At 39.3% G+C, this 27,307-nt stretch overlaps 1 protein-coding gene across 1 annotated transcript in view; it reads left to right on the plus strand.

Moving 5' to 3' along the window:
- Positions 1-546: 546 nt before the first annotated feature.
- Positions 547-27,307, plus strand: part of TMEM131 (transmembrane protein 131) — a 101,803-nt gene continuing 75,042 nt past the window's right edge. The window contains exons 1-2 of the mRNA XM_074859010.1: positions 547-717; positions 21,764-21,825. Coding sequence (XP_074715111.1) covers positions 573-717; positions 21,764-21,825 — 207 coding nt within the window. The 5' untranslated portion in view covers positions 547-572. The remainder of the gene's footprint in view (positions 718-21,763; positions 21,826-27,307) is intronic.

Consider the following 27,307-nt stretch of genomic DNA (forward strand, 5'->3'; position numbering starts at 1 on the left):
CTCACAGCCCACCCCGCGCACCACAGAAAGCGGCCCCTCCCCGCCGCGGCTGGCCAGCGCGTCGCAGCCCCGCGCGCACAGACCCGCCCGCCACCATCTTGACTGTGGGCATGAGGAGCCCCGGTGCCCTCCCTCGGGAGACAATAACAGCGACACCCCAACCCTCCAAGAGACAGGGAGAAGAGAGTACTGAGGAGGCGGGGTGACCCCGCCACGAACCGCCGGCACCTGCAGGGGACCTAAAGTCACATTTAAGAAACATAAAGCAAAACAACCCCGAACTCGGCCCGGCGCAGCGGTAAGCGGCGGCTTGCCCGCACCTAAAATGGCACCCTCGCCTGGTGACCCCGCCCCCGAGGGGTGGAGTGTCCCCGCGGCCAACCTTCCCCCGCCCCTCTCCCGTGACACACGCGTCAGGAGACGCGCCAGGGCGCGCCCGCTCCGCCCCGCCCCCTCCCCCGGTCCCGCCCCTCCCCTTCCCCCGCCCCGCCCCTCCCCTCCCCGAGCTCCTCCGCGCGCGCGCCGCGGCCCGGCCGGAGACACGGCGGACCCGCACCGGCTGCGGCAGCGCGATGACGGCGCGGCGGGAGGCGGCGGCGCCTGGCTGCCCCGGCTCCCCCTTCCCTCGCGCCGGCAGCTGGGCGGCTGCCTGGTGGGGCGCGGCGCTGCGCTTCGCCCTGGCGGTGCTGCTCCACACGGCCCGGGCCGAGAAGGAAGGTGAGACCCAGATTCCCCTTTCTTGTCCTCCTCCTCTTCCTCCGGCGGCGGCTGCTGCGCCGTTGACGGCCGCGGTCTGCGCGCTCCCCGGCGGTGGCGGGGGGGGTGGGCCGGCGCTGTTGAGAACCGGGGGGGGGCTGGTGAGGCTGGCGGCCCCGCCGCCCTTTCCCCCTCGGCGGGGCCGCCGGGTCCCGCTGCCCGCCGTGCGGCTGCCGCGCGGGGAGTGGCGGGCGCTGTCCGGCGCCGTGTGTCCGTCCGTCCGTGTCCGACGTCCCCCCCGCCACCCCCCCGCCCCCAGCCCCGCCGCGGCTGCCGGGGTGCGCCGGCGGGTCTGCGGGTGTGGGGAGGGTGGGGGGTGAGTGTGAGGCGGCGGGGGGCAGTCGCTGACGTTGGGGCGAACTTGGTGGGGTTTCTCCTCCCTGACAGCGGCGGGGATGGGGCTGGAGCTGCCCTTTAAAAAGGAGAGAAGGGAAAGAAAGAGGGGGGAAAAAAAAAAAAAGGCTTTCTCGCGTTGAGCTGGTTTCCCTGCGGCAGGCTTCCTGCAGGAGACAGAGCCAAGCCAAACAGACGGGCAAACCTGCCTGAGAAAGGGCAAAAATGCACGCTGGGGAGTGACAGCGAGACCCCTTTTGCCTCCCCGAACTTCTGACAGGTGTCTGACGCCTTCGTGAAGTCGGTGGCGTTTTCTCCATACTTTAGTGAAAGTCGGTCAGGGACGTTTTAACTCCTGGTGCCTTTGGTTTTGGCACATTGTCTTTTCATTGTGGTTTAACAAGGGAAAAAAGGCCCCGAGCGAAACACCTAAGCATAGTCCGTGGCATTGCTGAGAACGGCTTTCGAGCATTTCCAAGGTGCAGACTCATGGTCTACTTAAAAGTGTGGCTGTGTGGCAGTGTTAACGAGCAGAAGATAAATGTATTACAGAAGTAGGTGAAACAGATTTACTTCCACTGACATGAAAACTTACTTTTCAAGCAAGTTGCTGCACTGGAGGAGGGTATATTGGAAGGAGATTGAAATGTATCAGGCTAGATGAGGCCCGAGATGATAAAATAGAATAAGAATAAAAAAGAATAAGAAGGGTATGGAACAGGAGTTTAGTGAGGGGGCTGTAGTCATGTATCTAGTCCAGACCTGAGGGAAGAAACGCATCCTAATAACGCACGCGTTGGAATATTATGTAGATATGCCTTTCATTTGCTAATGAAGGGGTCGGTTTGAGTAATTTCCTAGTAACTTGTTTTTACAGACATGATGATGTTGATATTAAGGTGATCAAGAAAAATCAATTTTGCGTCACACTCTTGTTCACTTGACTTTGTCTTCAGAGAATTTAACATTTAGAAAACAGTATGAAGAAGATATAGTATCCTTAGAGTGATGAGAATTTTTAAGTCTGTCAGTTCAGTCTGTAGTGTCTTGAGGTACTAGAAAAGTTCAAATGCTTCAGAAATACTGATTTTAAACTCTGATTTTGATTGCATTCCTTTACATTTAATAGTTTATATGAGTTTATAAGCTTTATCAGTGATGTCATATACCAGTATGATGGAATTGATTCATGCCCTAGAAGTTGTGACAGCTGGGGCCATGATCTGGCTTTGTTCATTTGTGAAGGAGATAATTTTTTTTTTCCTCTATGGACTTCCTTGGCATTCCTAGATAAACAAAGGCAGGTTTAGATTCACAGAGTTTGAACGGATATGATTGAAGTTCTTGAAGAAAATGAAATAGTTTCTACTGATACCGTTTCCTTCCATTGATACAGTCTATTACTTAAAACTTATCCTAGCAACACTAATGACATTTTCAAAATGAATTTGATTTTCATACAGAACACGAAGTTGGGTGGGTTTTTTTTGTCTTTTCTGACTTCTGACACTCGTTTTTCTTTCCAGGTTTTCTGCTGCTTGAGTGTAGTCTGAGTGGTACATTTAAGCTCACTCATAAGTCTGGGTTTGGTGTTTTGATTTTTTTTTTTTTAAATTAATCTTTTATGGACTCCTTAGAAGAATTCCTTGATGATTTGCATTTGTGGATTACACATTGAAAACTGTGGTCTTGGAGCCTTCCTATTACTGAGCGTGATGCCTCTTTATACCCTGGATAAAAGAACAGTGGAGTTTTAAAGCAAGACAAAGTCAAAAGTGACTTGTGAGGTCCAGTCCCACTGGTTGGTCTTAAACTACAGTCTGAGGGGCAGTAACGGAGCAGAGAAGAAGGACCAGCTTGGACAGTGGGCCTTTAGACCAAAGTAGGAGCTCAAAATGAAACAGTAGTTCAGAAGAAAGTAGGGGAGTGTGTTTCAGGCTCTGTCCTTCAGTGCCTTAGCTTCTACCAGCTTGTGTCAAGTTAAACATAGTAAGACATGGTTTAAAAAAAAGATCTGAAAGTAAGGAAATAGCTAGGAATATCCTTCCCATCTCCCAAATATGGACATACATGTTTCACTACAGCTGCAGGAAGGAAGCTGTGGAGAAGGATTAGAACTGAGGTTGTACATTCTTGCTCCTGTGCTATTTCTGCACTGCTGAGTCGAAGTGACTGTAGTAAGACACAGTGCAGTATGTATTCTGGAGAAGTTGCTACAGAAAAAAATGGATAGAAGCAGGTGCTCAGATGAATGATAGGAGTGAAAGAAGAATAAATCAGAATATCACAAAATAAAGTGAAAAATGAAGGTGGAAGACACTACTTTCCTGTTACCTTGCCAGTACATGAGGAGAAACTGGGGGAAGGATGGAGCTGATGCACAGAAGAGTATGCTGGCTTCATCCTTCTATGGAGAAGGAGCAGCAAGCAGTTCTTTATGGAGCTGTCACGAGTAGGAAGAAGATTGATGGTGCAGTATTCCAGGTTGACATGACTGCTTCAAGTTCCCAATCTTAGTTAAATAGTTTGAGGGTAAAAATGTAACATAAACAGCTTTGCCATTTGTAATAAAGCAAAACTGAAATCCTTTGTGTGTTCAAGATGTAAATCAGATTTGTGGGGAACAGTGATATGGCTGTACACTCTCTCTGTGCTAGAGAAATAGAACTTGTGGAAATCATCTGGTATCTGAACAAATATGAGAGCAGACAAAACTGCATGTGGACCAGCCAAAACTTAAACATCAATTTCAGACTAAACACTGATGTGTGATTTTTTAAATTTTTTAAATTTTTTTTTTTTTTCCCTAGCTGGATTCTCAGTGCCCATGTATTGCTGAGGAATGAGTAAAACTGAGAAGGGCGTAAAATTTTTTGTTTGTTCTTTCACTTAGGAAATCTGTGAACCATAGCAAAAGAATGACATGGCAGGAAAAAAATTCTGTGTTGGGTCTCAAAAAGCCTCTTGCTATTTAGGAGAGGCAAAAATAATTTAAGAGGTTTTTTTGCAAATACATACAATTTTCAGGCTTTTTGTCATTTCATTCTTTCCTAGTGTAATTATCATGTTCTGTATTGCCACATGGATTGAGGACAACTTTCAGTTTATATTTGAGAGTGTGCGGTTTTTGTTTTGGGTCTTGTTTGTTTGGTTTGGGTTTTGGTTTTATCTTTTAGTTGTGTTTTTTGGGGGGAAGGGATGGATGGACACACAACAGCCTTCTGGGTTTCAGGTTGAAGGAAGTCATAGGATGCCATAAACCCCATGGTCAGTAAAATGTTTTGAAGACAAATGTCTAACATCAGCATGCTTTTTTACCTAAGAACTGTTTTGTGTTTGTTCTTTTATTTTTATTCATTTATAATTATCTATATTTAAAAAAAAAAAAAATCATTTTATACAACAGTGATATATTTTTTTTTTTTTGTAATCACTTTTTATTTGGCCAGCTGACTGAAAGCCTGTTGAGACTATTTTGCTAGTTCTCTTACCTACCTGCTCACAACATCGGTGCAATTAGAGTAAGGTTGATATTTAGGCTAGATTTAATCCCTAACTGTAACTTTTCAAAAGTTACATCTGAGTGCTGGATATGGGAAAAATTTCTATTTAGACATCCAAGATCTGATACCAGATAGGTCAGTGAAAATGTAAAATGTTCTTTTTTTTTTTTTTCTAAAGTTTGACGTATTCTCTGCTAACATCCTAGAAACTAAGATAGTTACTGAGTGTAAATGTAAAATAATCATGGAAGAGTTGAAGAGAGGTGGTGTCACTAGAATAGTGCACTGGGATGCTGCAGTTCTGGTTCCATTTTTGTCATTCTTCATTCTGTCTAATCTTGGGCAAGTAGCTTTTGCTTTTTATCAGTATCTAAAATGGCAATCCAGGATACTTCATATGAGTATCAAAAGTAGACTAATGCTGGAAGGTGATGCGGGAGAAAGCTTATATGTTTAAAATAACATTATTAAAAAACTATTCATATATACTGCTTGTTTCTCATATCCTGCTGTCAGAACTAATGTATAGCATGCTACCATTTATTTTAATGTTAATGTTTTGACCCTGACTTAAATCAAAACGTGATCTAGAAAGAATGACCTCGGTCAAACTGGAAGCACTCTAGCAGCTGAAGTGGCACATCAAAATCATGAACAATGTGAGGAAAACACGGTGAATAAAAATTGTCCATGCTATCTCATTGTGTTTTTGAAACTTAAGTATGGGAGAGCTCATTAGGTTTGCACTATGTCTTTGGTCTTGTAAATGATAAATACTAAGCGTGTGCTTGGATTAAAGGGTCTCATACTTGTCTGCAGAATCTTTGGGCTAAATTAAGCATTCGGAAAAATTGTGATGCAGTGGGCAGGAAGTTGAGACCGTGTTCTCTGTGACCTGTGTAATCTCAAAATGGTTGCTATTACCTCCTCTGCATCTCTTTCTCCCTCAGCAGTGTCCAGTTGTATTGCACATGTGAGGCAGACTGAGGTACCCTTACCTGTAGAGGTCAATTGAAGGATAGTGTGCTGTCCTTCAAGGCCTTGGATTGTCAACCGTTGAAGGACCTTGCTGTGTATTTGTATAGTGCCTAACGTGATGAAGCCCCGCCAAAGTTTGCAGAAATCTATAGGCATTACTTTAAATAAAGCTTTCAGTTGTGATTTTTGTGATTGATTGCCAGTATTGCAATAGGGGTTACTTTGAGTCATTTGGATACCCTTGTGCATCTTAAAATTTCGGCTATTTTCAGCAAAGCTTGGACATTTGCAGTGTGTCACTTTATTTCAAAACCTACCCAGTTTTGCTCTGCTTAAAGTGATACATGTTATGATTCTGTGGTGTGATTTTTATAAGTATAAAGAATCTTTCAAACTGTAAATTTGGTAAATCACGTGGGAGTTTGACAGTGAATGGTGGATGCTGTGGTTTGTGCATAACCAGCAGTAAAAGTTGTGTGACTGAAGCACAGGCTAGAACCAGTTTGGTTTGTTCCTGTGTTTGTGGGTTTGGCAAGAATAAAAGTCAATAAAGATCCGTTTTATTTCTCTTGCTAGTAACTGCTATCCAGTGTGGTGCCTCTGTCAGTCTACAGCATGAATTTATCTGGCTGTAACAACAGGAGCTGCGAGAAAGTGTCTTTGTTTTTTCTCTAAAAGACAGCATTTGAAGTAAATGTACACCCTTCATGGTAGTAAGTGCGGGTACTCAGAACTGGACTGGGTACTACTAGCCTGGTCTAACGAGACTTGCTCTGACCAGGTGGCTGGGCTGGAGGCCTCTGGGGTCACTTCTAGCCTGTGTTATCCCATAGTTCCAAAAGGTCAGTGCTTCGGATGCTTATTACAAAAGCAAGTGATTCAATCTGTTCACCTGTGGTAGTCACCAAATTTGAGTTTAAGCTACAGTTACTTTAAAAATATTTTCTGTTTTTTCTAAAAATGTGTGTTAGTATTTCATCATTTTTAATTGTTATTACCAAGATAGAGGATGCAGAATTTCTTCTTGCATAGGGAGTATACCAGTGCATTGCTGGAATGGCCTTTGTTTTGTGATTGACTTATTTGGTATTAGTAATCTGTCTTGTTAATTTGGAAATTGGAACAGAATTTAATTTAGATTGCTCACTGTTGCCCACCTTTCCTATATGGAGGAACTGTTAACAAAGAGTCTGGATACGGAGACAGTAATTCTTGACACCAACTTCCCTTTTTCCATTTCATAAAGCTTGTATACTGAAAATGTAGATGCCTGATTTAGGAAACCAAAGGAACTAATGAACATGAGAGTTAAAGAGGAGATATTTATCTTTCTAGTCATAAATACAGGCAAAGAATAATCCTGTGTCAGATATGGGTTTTTTAGAGGCAGCTGGTAAAATTTTAACATGTGATGCAAGAATGTTGGCCATTTCTGTTTTCTGAATTCTGGAGTAATTAGTGATTTACTGACTGTAGCAAGGATGTGATGCAGCATCCGCACTTAACACTTTTAAAATCTGTCTTTAACATTTTCTGTTAAGCAGGCTTGAATAACTTGTGCTCTGGAATATTAAAGGGGCTAAACCAGAATTGTGCACACTAGCACTCTTGCTCTCTTTTTAAAAACCTTGGATGTAATGGGGAAAGAGCAAAGATCTGAAGGATTGCAATGTAATTCCACTCTCTGAAAAGGAGAAAAAAAAAAAAAGAGGAGTTTTACACTAGTCTGAGGTTTTCCTGCTACATTTACCAGATCTATCTTTTCACTAGGACTATCATAGAGGCATTTTTAATACCTCTCCTCCTACTGCCTGGCATGCATAGCAGTAAAGAACCATCAGAGAACAACTGGAGTTTTACTGTAGTTGTTGAACTGGTTTTAAGGGTACCTGAATGAAATTTAATGGAAGGAGGTATACAGGAAATGAAACTATGTACCTAACAGCTCCTTCTGTCTATGTATTGATGAAGTTACGAGATGTTTTTTAATCAAACTGTTCAGCTGACTCTAATACAATATGCTTAGGTTTTTAAAGTTATTTGATGAATGTATCCGTTAACTATTCACCATAAAGCAATCCTGTCTTAACAGTGATGCCTTAAGGCTTTTCTGAAGGTTTTTTTCAGTTGAACATGTAGATCTACCTATGTTGTACTGCACAGATTTGGTGTAGTAGAATGTGCACAGACTTTTTAAAGTAATTTTAAAAATCCCAAACAATCCTTGGTTGTAGAGTTTTTTAAAAGTTATTTAAGTCAGGAAGTACAGCTAATAGTGGTGTTAAACAGATTAAATCGCCATTTGAGGGAGTGATGATAGAATAGGAGACAAAGTTGTAGACAAGCATGGTACTGATTTAAATAATTTGAAACACTCATTTCCACTAAACCTCTTATATACCCATTGTTCATCAGCTTGACTCTTTAGATCCATAGATCTGAAGTAAAATGGAGTCCTTGTAGAGGGAGGTGGTAGTGAATAAAAAAATGGCTAAGAAAAGCTCTTAAAGAGGAGGTTTTTAAAGAGGGAGTTTTAGCTATTGAAAACAGAAAGCTTTCTGTTGGCAACTTTTGTTGGAAACATCTCAAGGTAGTTTCCTCAGTGTGAAATTGGATGGCCTTAGCATAGTTTGATGTGACTGGCTTATGAAATTTCTTCATTTTGTAGTAGGTAAGCTGCAGATTGAAAATGTCTGGCTCGGACTGAAGATGATAGAAGATATTGATAATGAGCTAAAGAAATTGGCTATTTTTCATGACATCTGCTTCCACGAGGGGATTTTTGGGTTCTGCATTTGAGGTGTTGATGTAGTATGTTAAGTGAATTTAAAAACTGGTTATCTGAAGCTTGTAAATAAATATGAAATCATCGAGCAGTACAGAAAAATGAATCAGTAATTTACACCAAAATACTGTACAAATATTTGCGGGTGTAATTTGTAGGTAATAAAAGCTATCCAGGCAACTAGATAAACTGCAGGGTGTTTGCTGGGAATAAACAGAAATCAGTGGTTCATGCTCTACCTTGGAGACTGGTTACAAGGAGTTTCTCCTGGCTCTATTTGGGACCTGTCCTGCTTAATATATTTGTCGCTGATCTAGAGTTGGAGTGTACCAAATCTGGGGAGCAGTCAGTATGCTCAAGGATGGGGCTACATTTCAGAGAGATCTAAACAGGACAGAGCAATGAGCTGATGGGACCTTCATAAAATCGAAAAAGGACAAGAGGAAAGTCCTTCATATGTGACAGAATAGCCACTTGCAGGGGGATAGCTGGAAATGCTGTACCTGAGTCAGCAATATACCCTGGCAGCATGCAGGAATGTAGCCACTAGACTGAACAAAGTGATTATTCCTGTTTACTCAGCACTTAATAGTCCACACCTAAACCACTGCATCCAGTTTTGCTCTCTACTGTCCCACTGGAAGGTGGCAAAGATGGTCAGTGGGTATGTGACCTATAAAGAGAGGCTGAGGGACCCAAAGCTGCATGGTGATGAGGCTTTGGAGGGACCTTGTGGCAGCCTGCCAATATCAGAGTAGAGGTTATGAAGAAAATGGAGCCAGACTCCTCACAGAGATGCATGGCAGGAACCTGAAAGACAATGCCCATAAAGTCAAATGGGGAAAGCTTGTTTAGCACCAAGAGGTGCTGGTCTGTGATGATCTAAGAAAGGCACTCAGACACTGTAAAATATCATTGAAAATGCTGTTTATTAGAGTTAACACTATAAAGAGAGAATAATATAGATAATCTTACATCTGTTTTGATGTTGGGAATCCTGAGTTGTGCAGCATCAAACAGGCCTCCAGTCCATGTGCAACATACTGTGCAGACCCCATCCATAGACAGGGTTGCCCCCAGTTGGTCCTTCAGGATGGATTTCCTTACAAGAAAACAACTCTATTCATAACTTCTACTGTCAAGCAGAAAGGGTGCCCACATGAGAACTTCTAGCTGCACTTTTAGATAAAGTCAGGGCCACCCAGGCGGCATAATCACCAGTACTAAGTGGGAGCTGCCTGCAGGCTCCTCTGTTACAGGGAGCTGGCTGAGCTCGTCCTGCAGCCAAGGGCTATGTGCAGCACAGCATGGGCCTGAAAGTCAGCCCGTATGTGCAGCACAGCACAGGTAAGGGCCTGCTCAGGTTAGCTCTTGTTTGGATCACTAACTTCTCAGTGTATTATGGTCTTCCTGTCAGAACTGCTACAATATTCTGGCTTTGCATAATGAGGACATATTTTGCCATGAGGACAGTTGGGCACTGAAACAGATTCCCTAAAGAGATGGTGGAATCGCTGGCTTTGGAGGTTTTCAAGGCCCAGCTAAACAAAAGCCTAAGCAACATCGCTCAAATTCAGTGTTCACCATGCCTCAGCAGAAGGTTGAGCTAGATGACATCTTAATGTCCATTTCACCCTGAATTGCTCTGTCTCTGTGGTTTGGGTCTCCCTCTTCATCTTAAAAACTTGGTTGGAAGTTGCGATAACTTTGTCACAACTGATGGGAATATCCATAAGACAGGAGAATTCTGAGTTTCCACATAACTCCAGGGTGAAATCAGTGCCCTGTAGTAGTAATTTATATATAATTTAGATAGAAGCAGAGTTATAATTGGATCCAGGAAGTTTCACGTGTCACTGCCTCACTAAAGAAATGTGATCATAGAATGAAAAAAAAACCCTGTTGGCCATTCCTTGTTTCTGTATTCATGCATCACATAGGCTTTATGTGTCCCCTAGTTTTCATTCTTTATCTTGAAAAATTTGTTTCACCAGGAATATTTGTATGCTATCTTTCATGCAAAGGATAATATAGCTATTAGTTTCCATCTTTGCTAGCTGTTGGTAATGTGACAATAAATTGGATTGTGGTTGACATGTTAATATACAAGATGTATTAAAGTAATATTTAACAACCTGCACAACTCATATCTGAGAAAATACTGAGAGATCTGGATATTGAATGTTGCCAAGTTTGAGTGTTCCTTTCTTGCGTCAGGAGACGTGGAGTACGTGGTTTTTACTGAAAATCATTTCCTTCTTGTGGGTTTGCTTCAGTGTTCTGGATCTGTGTGTAACTTCAGTCTGCGGAGCCAGCAATGGGCATAAATAACCATTATCTAGTGAGACCCTTGCCCCCAGGCATCCTGCTACTTAATTTGGTGATAGAAAGCACTGAGACACTGCTTGCCCTCTGAATTGTTGCTCCAAAATACAAGCTGATAAGGTGTGTGAGGAACTTTTGTATTATGATATAGCTGCTTTTATATTATCATATAGCTTGGCAGTTGCCTTCCATATAGCTTAAGTAGGTCATGATCTGCCCAAATAGCTTTGGCTAAACTGTTTCTTCCAGAATAATGAAAAGATGAATAAATTCCGTGTTTGAGGGGAAACCTGGTTATGTCTGATGCTGAAGGAAAGATCGTTTTCATTGACTGAATCTTCACAGGTGAAGTTACTCTGCCATTTAGTACTACTGAATATCATTATCTGATGGAGAAAAGACTGAACCAAACTTCAGTTCATCAGGGAAAATTTGATCAGAGTTCCAGTACTTGATGAGTCCTATGAATTTTTCTTTTGATTAAATTGAATTTCTCTAGGGAAAAAGACATTAGAGTAAGGAACTCAGAAATTGAATAAAAAAATTATTTATTTAGCATGATTTAATTGTGTTTTAAAAGCATCTGTACTGGGGAAAAGAAATTTAATGCTGAAGGGCTATTTAATCTAGCAAAGGTGTGCATATTTAGGTTGAAACTTGGTGCTGGGCATGTCAAAGTAGAAATGAGAGGTATTTTTGGGTGAAGATAATTGGCTGTTATCTTAGTTAAGGGGAAACTTAGTGATGTGGAGTATTTGCAGTCTTTAAAGTAGAATTAGATGTCTCTTCAAAATGTATTCTGTAACTAAGCCCAAGGATTTGGAATTATTGAGTGAAATTGTGATCTCTGTTGTGCAGGGTGTCAACCTAGGTCATCACAGCAGTTTCTGAAAGAGTCTGTCCAGAAGAGATTATTTACTTCAGAGGGGTAACTGCTTCCAAAGTATTTTGGAATGAATTTGATTTCTGCAGTTAAACGTAGTTAAGCATTTAATTTCCATATGCATACTTGCACCTTTAATTTCTTATTGATGTTTTCAGACTTTTTTTCCCCAAAACAGGAATTCTCCTATTTTGCTTCATTCTTCTTGCCGTGTATTTTTATCTTCTTTCAAAACTTGCTGCAGTAGTTCTCCACCCATTTCTTTTCTGGCTTTATCAGACATTGAGGCCAACTTTTTCCTGCTGGTCTGTGTTCCTACATGGCGAGTCAGCAGACTGCATTGCTAAACAATCAATAAGTAGCATTACTGCTGCATCATTAACACTAGGGCTTTAACATTAGGCTTTTCCTACCTTTTCTTGACCTTTGATCATTGTATTTATAGACTTTGTATGGTAGCTGATTATCTTGCTGCTCCTTTACTTGTCCTCCAGGCTTAATAGTGGACACTTGAGTTAACCGTTGCCACATGAGCAACAGAGAGGGTGGAAATACTGTGCTCCTCCCTCCCAATGATTCTTCTCTTCAGTTACAGTTTAGTTTTAAACAAGTTGTGTTATGCAGCAAAATCTAAATTAATGTGTTGTCCAAGTTCTCTTGCTGTTCTATAAATTCATGCAGTTCCACCCTGATAAGTGACTAAAAAAATTTAAAAAAGGGGGTGGGGGGCAGGATCAGGGCAGGGAGGAGAGTAGAACTGTTATCACTCAGTAGGCCACTGTTGCTGTGTCATAACACTGGTTGAGTGATACAAAACATCCTCTGTAGCAGGTAGCAAGGTAGGAGTAGGGATTGAAAACTGAGCAGTGTCCACTGAGCATAAGCTGTAGCTCTTACTGATTGCATTCACATTGCTAGTAAGACATTTAGATGTTGGGGGGTATCTGCTGGTGCTGTTGTCTTTCTGTTCTGTGGGGTTTTTTTGGAAACTGAAACTCCCATCCTCCTTCCCTCTTTTCTACAGTGTAGAGAATAATTCTTGTGCTCTGTGGGGGTTTATTAAGGTCATTAATCAGTCTGGATATACCTTCTAAGTAGGTCTTTGCACTGTGTCGGCACAATCCATTTTTTTGAGTAAGCGGGTTTCATGGGTCTGTTCAGTGGCTAATTTTGTAAGTGCAAGTTTGGAAGGCTGACATTAATGCTAATAGTTACAATTATTGTCAGTTAATGCACTGTTCTTCTGAGGCTGCAGAATCTATGAACTGACTATCACTTCCTGTAAACTACATCTTAAATGTTTCTATATGCTGAAAAGGTTAGAATTCCAGTAAGTCCGTGTTGTCTGTGCACACATCAATTTGCAGTGCTACATGAGTAGTAAAACTTATTGCCACAGTTAGAAGTTTATGATCTAAAATCTGAGAACTGAACTGTGATGAAGATTTAAGAATAGTTTGAAGGGGCTGCTCTGCTGCTTTTCCCCTATCATTGCAGGACAGGTTGTCTTGTTTTTGAGGCTAGTTCCAATTAATTTTATGTCTGTACAAGGTCAGTAATGACAAAATTATAGAGGTATAATCGAATTTAACATATTGAAACTTTAAAATATTTAAAATCGCCATCATTAGAAAGAATAAAAAACATAGTTTGTATGGCCCAAAGCCAAAAAAAAGGATGCTATTTGCAGATGTTGGGTTTCTCTTTAACTTCCTTCTAATTTTTTCCCTCTTTTAAAATGATTTATGAGAAGTTTCCATTAGTATCAGAAGTATTGTTCTATTCGGCTTAAAAATAACATGTGCTAAAGTCTTTCTCCAGATGAGAGAATTATTTCTCCTTTCTTTTTCTTTTATTTAAAAATAAGTTTTCTCATTCATAACCCCCCTATGAAATATTAATAAAAAAAAGATTGGATATTATATTCAGAGAAGCATTTTGGAGCCAGCAATTAAGTGTCTTTGGAGGAACAAATGAAGTTATTGAACTGTTTAGAAGTAAAACACCAACTTAAAGCAAATATTTTTACCAGGTGTTTTAAAGCATCTAGCAACTTTTAAAGTAGTATTTGATTTTAATTTTTTTAAAGTGAAGTTTTATGATATTTATTGCTACATCTGAAATAGACCATTTTGGTCAATGGCAGATAAATTTTTAAACTTACTACTAAAAAAGTCAGCTTAACTTAAAAATTGCTCTAGCTGAAGTGGATGAAAATGCAAATTTCTCTAAGGTGGAAATACAGGCTGAGTACAGAATAAGCACCTGAGAATAAAGGAATTTGAATAATGTGTGATTCTTTTTTTCTGTCCATCTGAAATCATCTAAAGTAATTTTCTTAAAAAATAACTAAATAAAAGCAGACTGCTAGGTGTAGTATGTTACTTTCAGTGAGTTTTTTGTTTCTAGATATGTTTCTATAGTTTTATTGTAAGGATATATCTGCTACACAACACATCCAATCAGTGCAAATTCCATAAAAGAAACCTTCAAGCAGTTGGACCATCTTCTGAAGTGTGAAACAAATGTCACGAGCCAGATGTGTGAACTGTGTCTTCAGGACTGAGACCCGCTTTCTTCCTTTCTCAGACTAAGTGGTAGCTTCATTGTCTGGGGCCTGTGTTCTGAATCAGAATTGTGCTGTCACTTTCTGTTTTGTAGCTGGCTTTAAAAACTGAATTGATCACTGAAATCCTAAAAATCTGCATAAATCTTAAGTAAGGGGAAAAGAGATGAGTGGATGAATGCAATGTGACAGCTCTCCTTACTGGGAAAGAGCCTTGCTGTGTAAAGAAGCTTGTCTTGTATCTAAAGTCAAAAATGACCCATGAGTAAGTTAGTGGAAGATTATATGCAGACTTAGTTGGGTAATGGTGTATACACGCAAATTTGTGCTGTTGTGTGCATAAAATACAAATTACTTGATCGTTTTTCCCCCCTCACTGTGGAATAGAGACTCGTGCTCAGGTATTGCAGTGCAAGTGATCTACTGTCTCTGTTTAGCGTGTATTAACTTGGGCATAGGTTTGTGCATATGAACTTATTCGAGTATCTGTTGTGTAAAGTCATACAAATAATTTTTTATAATCAGTAGTACAAAATCAGGTTTTTAGTGAAGATATCATTTTGTTACTTAATGTATTGCTTTTGTTTCACATGATTAAAGCATATTATCTAGTAATGTTCAGCTAATATGTCAACAGAAAATAAAATTTAATAAGCTGGCTTTTTGAGGGATAATAATTAGGGATTTTAATAAAGAAAAAATAATGTATTTCTGTGTGAAAGGACTTCAAAGTGAGTTATTTTTGCATATGATATTTACTAGTTTGTGTGAATTCACTGTCTCGGCTGTGATGGCTCTTCCTGAGGTCTGCTGGAAAAATTATCCATTTCCCGTTGTTATGGGCTACTGGAAAAGAAACAAGTGAATTGGCTATGTAAGTGCAAGAGGATTTAGCTGGAAAGGAAGCCTGCTGGCTGGTGGTTTTCTCTCAGAGCCTCTTGCCTGAGGTTCACTATGATCTTTTACCTTTCCAGTGAACAGTCATCTGTTGGGATGTAGGCCGAAATTCAGGCGGATAGATACACTGACTCTCACATCTTGGAGAATAGGCCTTTCTTTAAATAGCTTTTATTGTGTTCAACACTGAACTGGGATGTGTTTCTTGAGGTTCACCAGACTCTTGTATTCTTGAAGCCGATAAAAATGGTTGCTTGCATTACAGCATAATACTGTTTTTCTTCATCTGTGTGGTATTCAATTTTTTTACAATGTAATTTTCCTTTCATAATAATGTTATTTTATCATCTATATCCACCTGCCTGTATTTCACACGGGGCTCAATTTTCCACTGTTCAGGATGACTGAAATTGTGTGATTGCGCATAAGCAGTTAATTCATTGACAAAGCTTTAAAACCAACTTGTCCAGTTTTAGTTGTGCTGTTTAACCGGTAGTGATACAAATGCTGTAATTACAATTACATAGACAGAAGTGAATGACATTTAGCACATTGTAATTGGCTCATGTGGTTATAGTTACCTTGAAGTGAGCTTAGTCATCAAGACAAAGGGTTAGAAACTGAACCTTTAAAAAACTTGGTGTAAATTAGGAGAGGCTTAAATAATCAATCTGGCCCTGTTTTATTAAATTGGTACACTGTTTCCAGAATTTGGGGAAAATTAATAGACTAGATAATACCAGGTTGTGTAACTACATCTTATAAGAAAATTGCCTTAGACAAGAGTTAAGGGAGAAAATATTTCCTACTAGCATGTAAGACCACATATAATCACAGAATCACAGAATCGTCTAGGTTGGAAAGGACCTTGAAGATCATCTAGTCCAACCATTAACCTCACACTGACAGTTCCCAACTACACCATATTCCTCAGCGCTATGTCAACCCGAGTCTTAAACACCTCCAGGGATGGGGACTCCACCACCTCCCTGGGCAGCCCATCCCAACGCCTAACAACCCGTTCTGTAAAGAAATGCTTCCTAATATCTAGTCTAAACCTTCCCTGGCACAACTTGAGGCCATTCCCTCTTGTCCTGTCGCTTATTACTTGGTTAAAGAGGCTCATCCCCAGCTCTCTGCAACCTCCTTTCAGGGAGTTGTAGAGGGCGATGAGGTCTCTCCTCAGCCTCCTCTTCTCCAGACTAAACACCCCCAGTTCCCTCAGCCGCTCCTCGTACGACATGTGCCCCAGACCCGTCTCCAGCTTCGTTGCCCTTCTCTGGACACGCTCGAGTAATTCAATGTCCTTTTTGTAGTGAGGGGCCCAAAACTGAACACAGTCATCGAGGTGCGGCCTCACCAGTGCAGAGTACAGGGGTAAGATCACTTCCCTGTCCCTGCTGGCCACGCTATTTCTGATACAAGCCAGGATGCCATTGACCTTCTTGGCCACCTGGGCACACTGCTGGCTCATGTTCAGCCGGCTGATGACGAACATAAAAATAAATGAAGGCACCGTGTTCTGGACTAAGTAATATTCCAGAATAGTGTTTTTATAAGCATATATGCCAGGATATACGTTTCTGTTGAAATAAAGAAAAACAGAGTGGCTAAAGGAAAAAAATTTCACAAAGCTACCTTAAAAATCAGATCTCAGTCAGAAGTAGGCCTCATAACCTGCAAACCATGGAGAACTTTTTTTATCATTGCACACCAAGAGTCTTGGCATATTCAGTAGTCTCACATTACATGCAAATTTATTCTGTTATGTGAAATTCAGGCACATCTAAAGACTGGTGTTGGCTGAAGTGATTTAAGTTCCAGTTTACTTTAGAAAAACTGTAGGATTTGAAAATTTTCTTCATGTTACATGATGCTTTATAGTTCTGTACTTTATGCTAAAACATAAAAGGCTTGGACCAGAGACAATGAAAATAGGAATGGGTTTGAGCAAAACTTGGCCGGTAGATATATAAACTTGTGAGAAGATGCTGCTTAAGCTTTGAGGAATTTAAGTGAGTTCAGTATCTCTTTAGGCCATTGTTTCCATTTTTATTACTTAAGGCGTTTATTGTCACGTACTGTGATGTTGGAAAGGGCAGGGGAAAGTGTTTAGAAATCTACTAGTAATAATAACTAGATAGTGTTTTTACTGTTAGAGAAAGCTGTGGTTTTGGGAGCAGGGATTATGGCTGTGATGGTGTTTGTTTTGCCATTTCTAAAAGACTTTCGAAGAGCTTAGAAAATGCTTTCTGTCGAAAAAGGTGTTTTGGACCTACATTCACAGTGCTTTTTCTGATATCTTTTATGAGCTTTTCATAGAAAAGCTGACTTGAGCAAAGAAGTTGCACTTTAAAGGCTGTAAATTGAAAACAAACAAAATGAAACTTACAGTATTATTTGTTTAGTGTTGCTTACATCACTTCTGTTAATAGTGACCTACTGTCTGAAAAGAGATACAGGATACACAAATTAGAAGCTGGAAAAATTTGACCCTGAAATCATTTAATATCCTAGCAGTGAGAATGACTAAAATTGTCATGGATTCTCATGAATCTGATAAATTTGCTTCTTGGGGGTGCTGAAAAGGATAAAGTTTTTCTGCTGAGATGGATCTGCGTAGATCTGAGGTGAGGAGGAAAGGAGATGGTGATTCTTCTGGCCTTGAAATCTGTGAATGTGAGTCTTTGTCCTTTTCCTTCTTTGGGTCCTGAACATGCTAATAACATTTAAAGTTTAACTAATAAGTATTATAATCAACCTTCAGGTCTTCAGTTGCCTGTAGGATCAGGAAGATAATTATTTTCCTAGTGTGTAATTTGGCTTCTTGGCTGCTGCTTTGTGCAGTGGCAGATCACGCTGTGACAGCTGAAATGCTTCCTACCCCAAATGTTGTGCCCCTCTCGTAGCAGTTGCCAGTCATGTGGTAGGAGTGACCGCAGTGGTACAGTCAGCAGTTCTTAATTTGCTGCAGTTCACTATTCCAGAGTATTAAAGTATTGACTACAGTATTAGACTGATAATGGAGCATGATGGTATCAGCCCGGATTTCGGGAAGAAGTTTTTCCAGAAGTTGTTAGGGACTTTGCAGAAACAGTCATCTTCCTCTGTAGCATGGGGAATGGTTCACCTAATAAAGCATGCCCAAGTGATCTCATACTTAATTGCTTGCAGAGTCTTTTGGCATTGGTAATAACCTATTCTCTATTGATGACATACATATTTTGTGTAAAAGGGCAGAAAAGACTATTTTTGGACTTCAGCTGCAGAAGTTTGTGAATTTACTTAGCTCAGGTACCACAAGTGCAAATGGTGAGCAACTGCTTTTAATTCTGGAATGAGCAAATACCCAGAAGGAAGCGTTCTGCTCTTGGGGCATCATCTGCATTACACTTTGAAGAAGCCTTTGTCCTCTCTGTGGTCCATATTGGACAGTTTGAGAGCTGCTCTTACAGGGATTTGGGTGATTCTTTATGACTCGTCAGTGGAGCCTTTTTAAAATGTAATTGGCTTTGCCTCATTTGAATGAGGTGACTGGTTGCTTCATCCTGAATTGAGATTCTGAGAAGTCAGTTGCAAAAACAAGCTTTCATCTCACAAAGGTGTAGATATTTACTTGTAATTTCCGTGCTTTGTTGAAATAACTGATAAAGTAGAAACAAAGACTTGAAAGTTAGTCTAAAACAAAGTGAAAGGTATAACCACAGAAATGTCATCACAGCCTCAGCTGAGATGCCACTGCTGTGAAATGGCCAAGAGCCAAGCTTTGCAGTGCATCTGACTTCACCTGGCACTAACTGTCATCTGCTCTCTCGAAACATTTCTTAAATGATATAATGATGAATGGCACTTCTATTTAGCAGTGTCATCCACTCAAAATGTTCTGTAACATCTGTTGCTTTGTTCATAAGTTGCAACAAAGATGAAATAGCTGAAGAGTGGCTGAGAAAGTGCTTGGGGTTTACAGAAGGGCTGCCTGCGTTCAAGCTGATTGAGTAGAAAGCTTTGGGTAGTTTTTGTGAGCTTCTGTGTGTGTTATCCTTGTGGAAGAATTGTTGCTACTTTCTGCTCTTTATACCTACAGTGTACCATATTTAAAATGGGTAAAAAGCCTTAGGAAAATGCTAAGAATTTGTGATTTGGTGAAATACCCTTTTATGTTTTACTCGTTGTCAATAGATTATGAATTAAAAAACTGTTTTCTAATGAATTTTTTTGTTTGTACCTGATGTCACAATCAAGTGCTGTGTATTCTTTGTTTCCAAACCAAAAAGCTAGAAAACAAAAGAATTCCAAAAAGCCCAAGCTCAGAGGTGCAGTTCCTTTTGACTATTAGGAAGGTGTGCTCATATTGATAAATTTTTTTATTAAATTGTGTTTGCTAAACTTGCAATAAATCAAATACATGAGAAAACATAACTTCATTCTGGATTTCTCCCTAAATTAAAAAATTGAGAATTTCCCCTCCATATCAGCTAATCTGTAGTTTTGGGTTTTTTTGCACAGAGGACAGACATGACATTTTTATGAAATTGTGATTAACTGTCATACTTTGCTTTTTAACCTAACATGTTAAAGCTTCATTTTCTTACATCTTATGCTGCAATTCACTTAGAGATTTTTTGAGTATTTTAAAGATAAGATTAAACAGTGACTTGAATGTCTTGCATATGTATTACCAGTTAAATTGACAAGAATCCACTCTTTCTAGGATTAAACTTTAAACTGATAGATCTACTCCAGTAATTTAAGTTTTAAAAGCCCAAATCTTCATAAGCTGTAGGACTTGATCTTGTAACCGCTGTTTAAATGCTGTTTTGGTTTGGTTTTTTTAAATATCTTGCCCTATGTTCTGTATACTTGTTCAGTATAAATGATTGACCAAACCCCTGATTCTTGGATTAAGGATAACTTTTGTTTGTTTTGGAAATCATTAAGGTAATAACAATAAATACACCCCCAAAAATTTCTTAAGATATTGCTGACATGACTGACTAGTGCCACTGTTAATATTACAGGACATGCATATTGTTTATAATCTGAGCCCCCCCCCCTTCCCCTCTGCGGTGAGTTTCACCCTTCCACATGAGCTGGGGCTGCTTGCTCAGCCTTTACCACTAATTCTGAGGCATGGTAGCTTGGAAAGTAATGATATGAAATTCTCTTGTTTGGGGTTTTTGTTTATTTGGGGTTTTTTTCATGCAAAAAGAGACTTTTTGAGATGACAGCAGCAGTCTCTATGTTAACTTCTATTTTGGTCATATGAAAGCAAGGTTGTGGAGTTTGTACCTTTTAGGAGAAGGTAACTAAATATGTTGGGAGTCAGGGATTCAGAATGGGATGTGCAGTGATATGTTAAGTAGCAGATTGACTTTTGGGTGCTGAGTGAGGTGTCACTAAAGCAGTCAGTGAGGAAATCCTCAGGACAAATATGTGTCAAAAATAGTGTTTCTATGTGTGGTAGGTGCCTTTACTCCTGTCTGCCAAGAGTGCTTTTTTCTTATTTTTGCTTTCTGATAGTAAAGTCACTCTTTCTTTTAAAACACCATAGAGACAGGTGGCAATGTTGGTGACCTTATAATTGTTCCTGTTAGAACACCGACCTTCAAAGTGGGAGATGAAGGTTTAAATCTCCTTTTCCAGACTGGGATTCAAATTACATCTTCCAGAAGTGCACACTATGCTTCTGTGTGCTGGGAAACCTTTTAACTTCTTCCTGTTGGAAGTTGTTCTCTCTGTGGAAAGAGGGGTGTGTTATTACTCTCTCAACTTCATCTAACTGAATGGCAAAGGCAGCCATGGAAAAAGGCCATGCAATACAGGAGGAGTGAGTTACAGGGATTTTTTTTTTTTAAATACAGTTTTCTGATTTGAGGTTGTTACTGCATTTTATCCTAAAGACTTGTGCTTTTGTTTGTGTGTCTGAATAGTCTTTTGGGGAGTAAAACTTAGACCTCTTTGAACTTTTCTTTCCTCTAACTCATGTTCATTCTTGTACAGATTATTATATTTTACAGGAAAGGCAATGCCCTCATTTCAAAGAAAGTAGCATTCTCTACATTTTGAGAGGAATTAAAGAACAATTGACTGACCAAACATTTAGAGGAAATGAATGGAGGAGGAATGCTTAATTTGAGGATTCTATATGTGACTGAGGCATGAACTTTTCATCAAGTTTAGCCATATGGTGCACGCAGTTCAAAACTGTTTCAAATTTTATTATGTTACTGTCAAGATGGAGAGAGGTGTTGCCATGCTGAGGATTAGGGAACAGTGTGAACAAGGCTTTCCAGATGGACAGTTGAGATCTTAGGTGTATAAATGAAACTGAAATTCTGTTTTTAAGTGTTGGAATTCTTTGTGGGCTTAGATGTATTAAACTTCGTTGTTTAGGTACCCAGTCAGTTGTATTGGTACTGAGTTAACTTGGTGCAGACAGTCTTTTTAGGGAACCTAGAAGATGATGTTCACTTTGGAGTTAAACATTTTTATGCCAAAAGACTGATTTGCAAAGTGTGGTACTTACTAATACAAATGTCTTGACATTGAAGTGCTCAGAGGAAAATTAGTATCACAGATTTGTGTTTGGTGTTTTGTTAGACTCTGCATTGTTGTTTTGGTTTGTTGTAGCTTTGTCTACAAAACAAGGTACAGCAGATTTTAGATGTTTAAGTTGCTCTTTTTAATAAAAAAAAGTTTTTCTGTTAAGTTAATTAGTTTTTTGTTTTTCTTTGCAGCTTTCATCCAGTCGGATGGCATAATAGAAATGCTACGTTTTGATGAAGGAGACCTATTGCAGGTACGTAATCTGAGTAAATCATCTGAACTAGCAATGTTTCATCTTCTCTTTGATAGCTGCTTTTTGAAACTCATGGGTGAGTGAATTTTTGAAAATTAGAAACCATGAAAATTAAGTAAGTCCAAAGAAGTTTTGGACCTTCTAGAGTATTTTCAACAGTATGCTTTGGTGTGTCCTGAGGTTCTGGCTCCCTGATCTTTCGTGTTGGGAAACTGGTGGAGTTTACCACAGGTTCTGTCTGGCCTGTTTATCCAGGTTTTTTTCCCCAGAAAAACTGGGGGATGCTTTGTGTTTAAGGCTCATCTTGTAGAGTTGGGATGCAATTGGATAGCACAACTAGAGAAACTGGGAAGTGTTGCAAGATTCCCAAATGTAAAGGCAGCCATTGGGACCAAGTTCCCAATGGCTTTAAAGAACGTTCAAATTACTGTAGTGAGGTAATTGTTGTTGCAAATATGGATTTTCCCAGTGTAATGTTGCCGTTCTTGTCAGCTTCCTTTTGGTGTGAGTCAAAATAGATGAAAAGTTAACTTGAATATGTGCTGATATTTTGAGATGGTGGTAGTAGTTGGGATGAAATAGATAGCAACATGGCTTTATACTTTAGAGCGAGGTGGTTCTGAAGTTCTGTGGACTAGAATTTCATATGCATGCATTTTGTGAGTTGTATTTATGTTGAGAATCTCTTGTTAAAATTCCTTGATGATGTTATTTCTGGTAGTTGAGAGGGAGGAGAAGGGGAAGAAGAAAGCAATTAATTATTTAAATTATTAGAACACATGACATGTGACTGTGTTTAGCTTCATTCGTTAGCAGTGCAGTGCTTGATTTACAATTCCTACCTCCCATCTAGTCTAGAAGAGTCAACAAATGTAAAAGGTGTATAGTTCTGGGCTTGTGACAATATTACTTGTTTCAGATTTACAAAGCTGTTTTTTATTTTTCCCCATGTACCTAAGTTGTTTGGGGTTTTTGTTGGTTGTTTGGGGTTGTTTTCCTTCTTCCACTGTTTGGCCCTTAATGTAAATCAAGAATAACTTACTATAGATTTTAAGATTATAATGTACAATGGTAAAATCCTTAAAATTATCTGAACTGGTGACAGAAAAGATTGCAGTTAAAAACAAACACACACACCCCCCACCACCACCCCACCCCCACCCCCGAAAACACAAACTGCCAAACAAGCAACAAAAAAGCCTCAGGTTCCTCATTAAACAGTTGTTTAGATGTCATATGCTAAACACATTCTCATAATAGATATCTGTGTAAGCTTATTTTGGGATATACAGAGTAGAATGGTGAAAGTTTTCCATGTAGTGGTTACAGCCTCAATTATTGCAGTTTGACTCAGAATATTTAACTTGCATGGAAGTACCATATATTTGTATAAATATAAGAGAAAAAATCACTAGGCTAAGTTTCTTTTCTTTTACATACTCTATTAGAATATATTTTGTTCAACAAGAGTGGTTTAATAAAAAGACAGGCAGGTGTTGGCCCAATTTTTAAGATAAAAATGATGTAGTTGAATTCACTAAACACATTTTAGGTGTTTTTTTTTCTCCCAGGATTTTTTTAAAACTAATTAAATTAATCTTCAAAATCTGAAATTATTATTTATTTTAGCACTGTATTAATCATTGTAGTTCTCAGGACTAGAAAGTAATGGTGCTGTTGTGAACCACCTCAATAATTCATATGAAGATGGAAAAGTAAAATAGATAGTTAATCATTCCAACTTTATTGCAAGATGCAACAAAGTCAGCAAAATTAGTTTAAATATTATGGTGGGACAAAGTCAAGCAATTCTGGATGTTGCACTGTAAACTTTGCAGTGCTTTGGATTGCATTTGACTGCCACTTATCCTGATACACTGCTGAATATTTCATTTAAAACAAAGCAAGAGAGACAAATTTTGTAATAAGTAGTTTGGCTCTTAAGCCAAAAATACCTATGTAAGTGAAACCAGTTCCTTTTAATCAGAATGATACAGCGTGTTTTCTCTAGCTTACAATTTATTTGTTTTTCTTTCTTGTAAATTTTAATGTGGTGACCTCTTGTGACTACTTACTGCAACTAAAAAGTAAAACCAAAGCACATACATTGTTAGAAAAGCAGATTTTGGTAACTGCTGTTCACAAGATTTAAGTTTTAAACCTAGTGTAATGTCATTGAATGTTTTTCTTTTAGCCTTTCTGTAAGTTTTCACAAATGTTTGTTGATTATAGGTCATCCATCATTACAGCACAAATATGGTGATGTAGTAGTAACTCTGTATTGTCTTATGTCACTTTCAGGTGATCTTTTTAATAGAAAAAACAACCAATTTAGTACATAGTGATTGATAATTCCTGAATTGTCAAAGCTGTCCCTAGTCTTGGTTTGTTTTCCCCCTCAGAGAATTTGGTATCTTTACAGTGGAAACAGCCCTTTTCTTGTCTGAAAGAGTTGCTTTCCAAGTAAGGCAAATCACATGCTGAGTCTTACATGATTTAACCATTAGGGATTCCTGCCACCTCCCTCCAGATAGAGTATATCCTCTTGATACTATTTTTTGTATATATTTGTACTACATGCTATTGGTGAAACACATCTTGTCTCAATCACATTTTAGGACTTCTGTTGTGAAAAATAAATGTGTTGGAAACTTGGGTTTGACCAGACTGAGTTAAAACAGTTATTTATTAAAAGAGAATAAATCTTTACATATTTAAGTGAAAAAAACCTTGCATTTAGTAAAAATGAACTGGCAATGGAAATTTCATTAGTTCATGCTAGTGGGTAGCAGTGGCAATGCAGAGACTGTACTTTTTGGGTGTGGACTTCCAGTATGTGGATTAGAAAGTGTTATATGATGTAGCTTTGCCCTCTGTCTTAACAGAGCAAAAGTGAGAATTTTATTCTTTAGCATGCATGTTTAGATTAAAGGTTTATATTTGAATAAATTTATGCTACTTCTGCCTATGGATTAAATTACAATAATGAGAGAATTTCCGAATTCTGTTTATTCTTCTCATGAATCAGTCCCCTTAATGACTCCACAACTTGTTGAACTCTTCAAATAATTTATTTAGATCCTGAACACAGTGTAAGAATTGTATTAATGTAAATTGTCCATTGCTCAATGCAGTATAGGGTTTGGGTTTTCTCTTCAATAGCAGGCAATTTGCAGATGTCTATATAATTGGTTGACACTTCAGAGTCATAGATTTGTTTGGTTGGAATGGACCTCAGGAGATCACCTAGTACTTTCTTCAGGTAGCATTGTGTGTAGATGGACTACCCTTGACAGATGCTTGACTCTTCTGTTCTTAAAAGTCTAGAGAAGTAACTTTCACAAGTTTCCTTAAGTACATACTTGTTTCATGCCTAGCCTGGTTTTGCTGTTTCTTTTTTCTCCAGTATATATTCAGTTGGGTTTTTGTTAGTATTTTTGCCCTCTTCATAATGATAATTTTGCACTAAGACACCTATAACTTCTTCATGCAAATTTTTAAAAACACGCTGTAACTTTCTTTACTGGATTTTTATTTGTCTACACACTACTTAAAGCACAGCGTTTAATTGGGACATTAGTACTCTGAGGCTCTGAGAAAAGACAGAAAAGTTGCTTCTATGTGTAGTAACACTTGTATTAGTAATTCCAAAATGAGTTGTAAATTTTTGACAGCATTTTGTTTGCTTGTAGTTTGTATTCGCTCTCCAGACACATTCTTTTCTTTAGTGTACTACAGCTTAGTTATTCCCAGTTTTAGATTTGAGCTCTCCTTCAGCTGAACCTTGCCTTGTTAGTGTCAGGCCACTTCCTCTGTGTGTCCTGATCATTTGAACCCTTGTCCAGACCTGACAGATGCTTCAGGCCCCTGACGATGTCATCTGTAAATATGAGGAGTGTTGAAATAAACTATAACTATTAATAATTTATCCTTTCCTGTTAAGCCAACATGCTGTCTTACTTTTTGAGGACTTTATTTTGATAAGTGAACAGTAAAGTAAAATTTATTCTTCAGAGCAAAGTTTTCATTTGCTTTTATTTCACAGAGGACTGTTTCCCAGGTCATTCTATTTATTGCGAGCTCTTGCCTTGGATATCTAACTTTTTCCTGCACAATGTAGTTGGGGCCAATACAGAGTGAGTGATCTTCTATTCAGACTCTGTGTTTGGAAAGTACTTATCCTTATGTAGTAGTATTTTTAAAGTAGCATATTCCTACAATGAAAAAGGAAAATCGTAAGACTCTTCGGTCTAATTCTCTTGACGTGGATCACTGCACTTACCCTCGCTGCAGTAATCTTAGGTGTATGAAATGCTTTTTTACAGGTGAACTCCCAGAAATTATTTAAGTGATACTTACTGGTTTGCAGAATAGCTACAATAGGGGAAAAAGAGAACCTGTGTGGTCATATATACTTAATACATATTTGCTGTCTTTGTTCATAAACTGCTGTAAACTGCTAGTCACAAAAGTTGGTAATGAGAATTATAATGGTCCTAAATGTTAACATGACTTGCGGTGGCTTTGCAACAAGGAAGCTACAGGACTGAGTTACGGGCGTGGGAATCAGCAATGCTGATCTCTTACTGGAAGAATTTTAGTATTTTCTGCATGATCTGTACTTCATTCTGTATGGCATGGTAAAGAAGTATCTTAATAGAAGTGCCAACCATTCAGTTTTGGTGTATCAATGATAGTGTTTTCAGGGTGTAAAGTTTTAAATGTATTTTTTTATTACCTCAGATTTTCATATTGTATATTAACTTTTAAAACTGTTTTGATATGATCTCCACTGATATCCATATAGCCAAACTGCTAAGATACAGAGCTCATAAGTGGGCAATAAAGTGACTGGACCACCAATGTCGATGGGTGTACTCTATACTACAAAGTTCAGCTGGCAGTCAGTTACCCATGCCAGAGCTTGATACTGAGGACAGTACTGCTTAATGTCTTCATTAGCAGCCTGGATGATGGTATAGAGGGTACTCTCAGTAAGTTTGTGGATACTACCAAATTGGGTGTAGTTGATACACTGGAAGGCAAGGTTGCTATTTGGAGGGACTTTGGCAGGCTGACAGAAAACCTCATGATACTCAGCTAAGGCAAATGCAAGTCTTGCACCTGGGAGAGAATAACCCTGTGTAACAGGACAGGCTGGGCAGTGACTGGCTAGACAGCAGCACTGCAGAAAAGACCTGAGGGTGGTTGTGGTAGACAAGTTGAAGGTAAGTTAGCTGTGCGCCCTTGTAGCAAAGAAGGCCGCTGATCTACTGAACTGTATGAACAAATGTGGAGCCAGAAGATAAGGGGTATGATTTTCCCCCCCACTTAAGCACTTGTGGGGCTGCAGCTGGAGTACTGTGTCGAGTCTTGGCTACCCAGTGCATGGAAGGCACTGATATACTGGAGCAAGCACAGCTTGGGATACCAGGATTATCAGGGGCTGGAATACTTCTCCCATTAGGATGTGTTTCTTCAG

Source organism: Strix uralensis, chromosome 2 (genome assembly GCF_047716275.1).
Source record: "Strix uralensis isolate ZFMK-TIS-50842 chromosome 2, bStrUra1, whole genome shotgun sequence".
Taxonomy (NCBI): Eukaryota; Metazoa; Chordata; class Aves; order Strigiformes; family Strigidae; genus Strix; species Strix uralensis.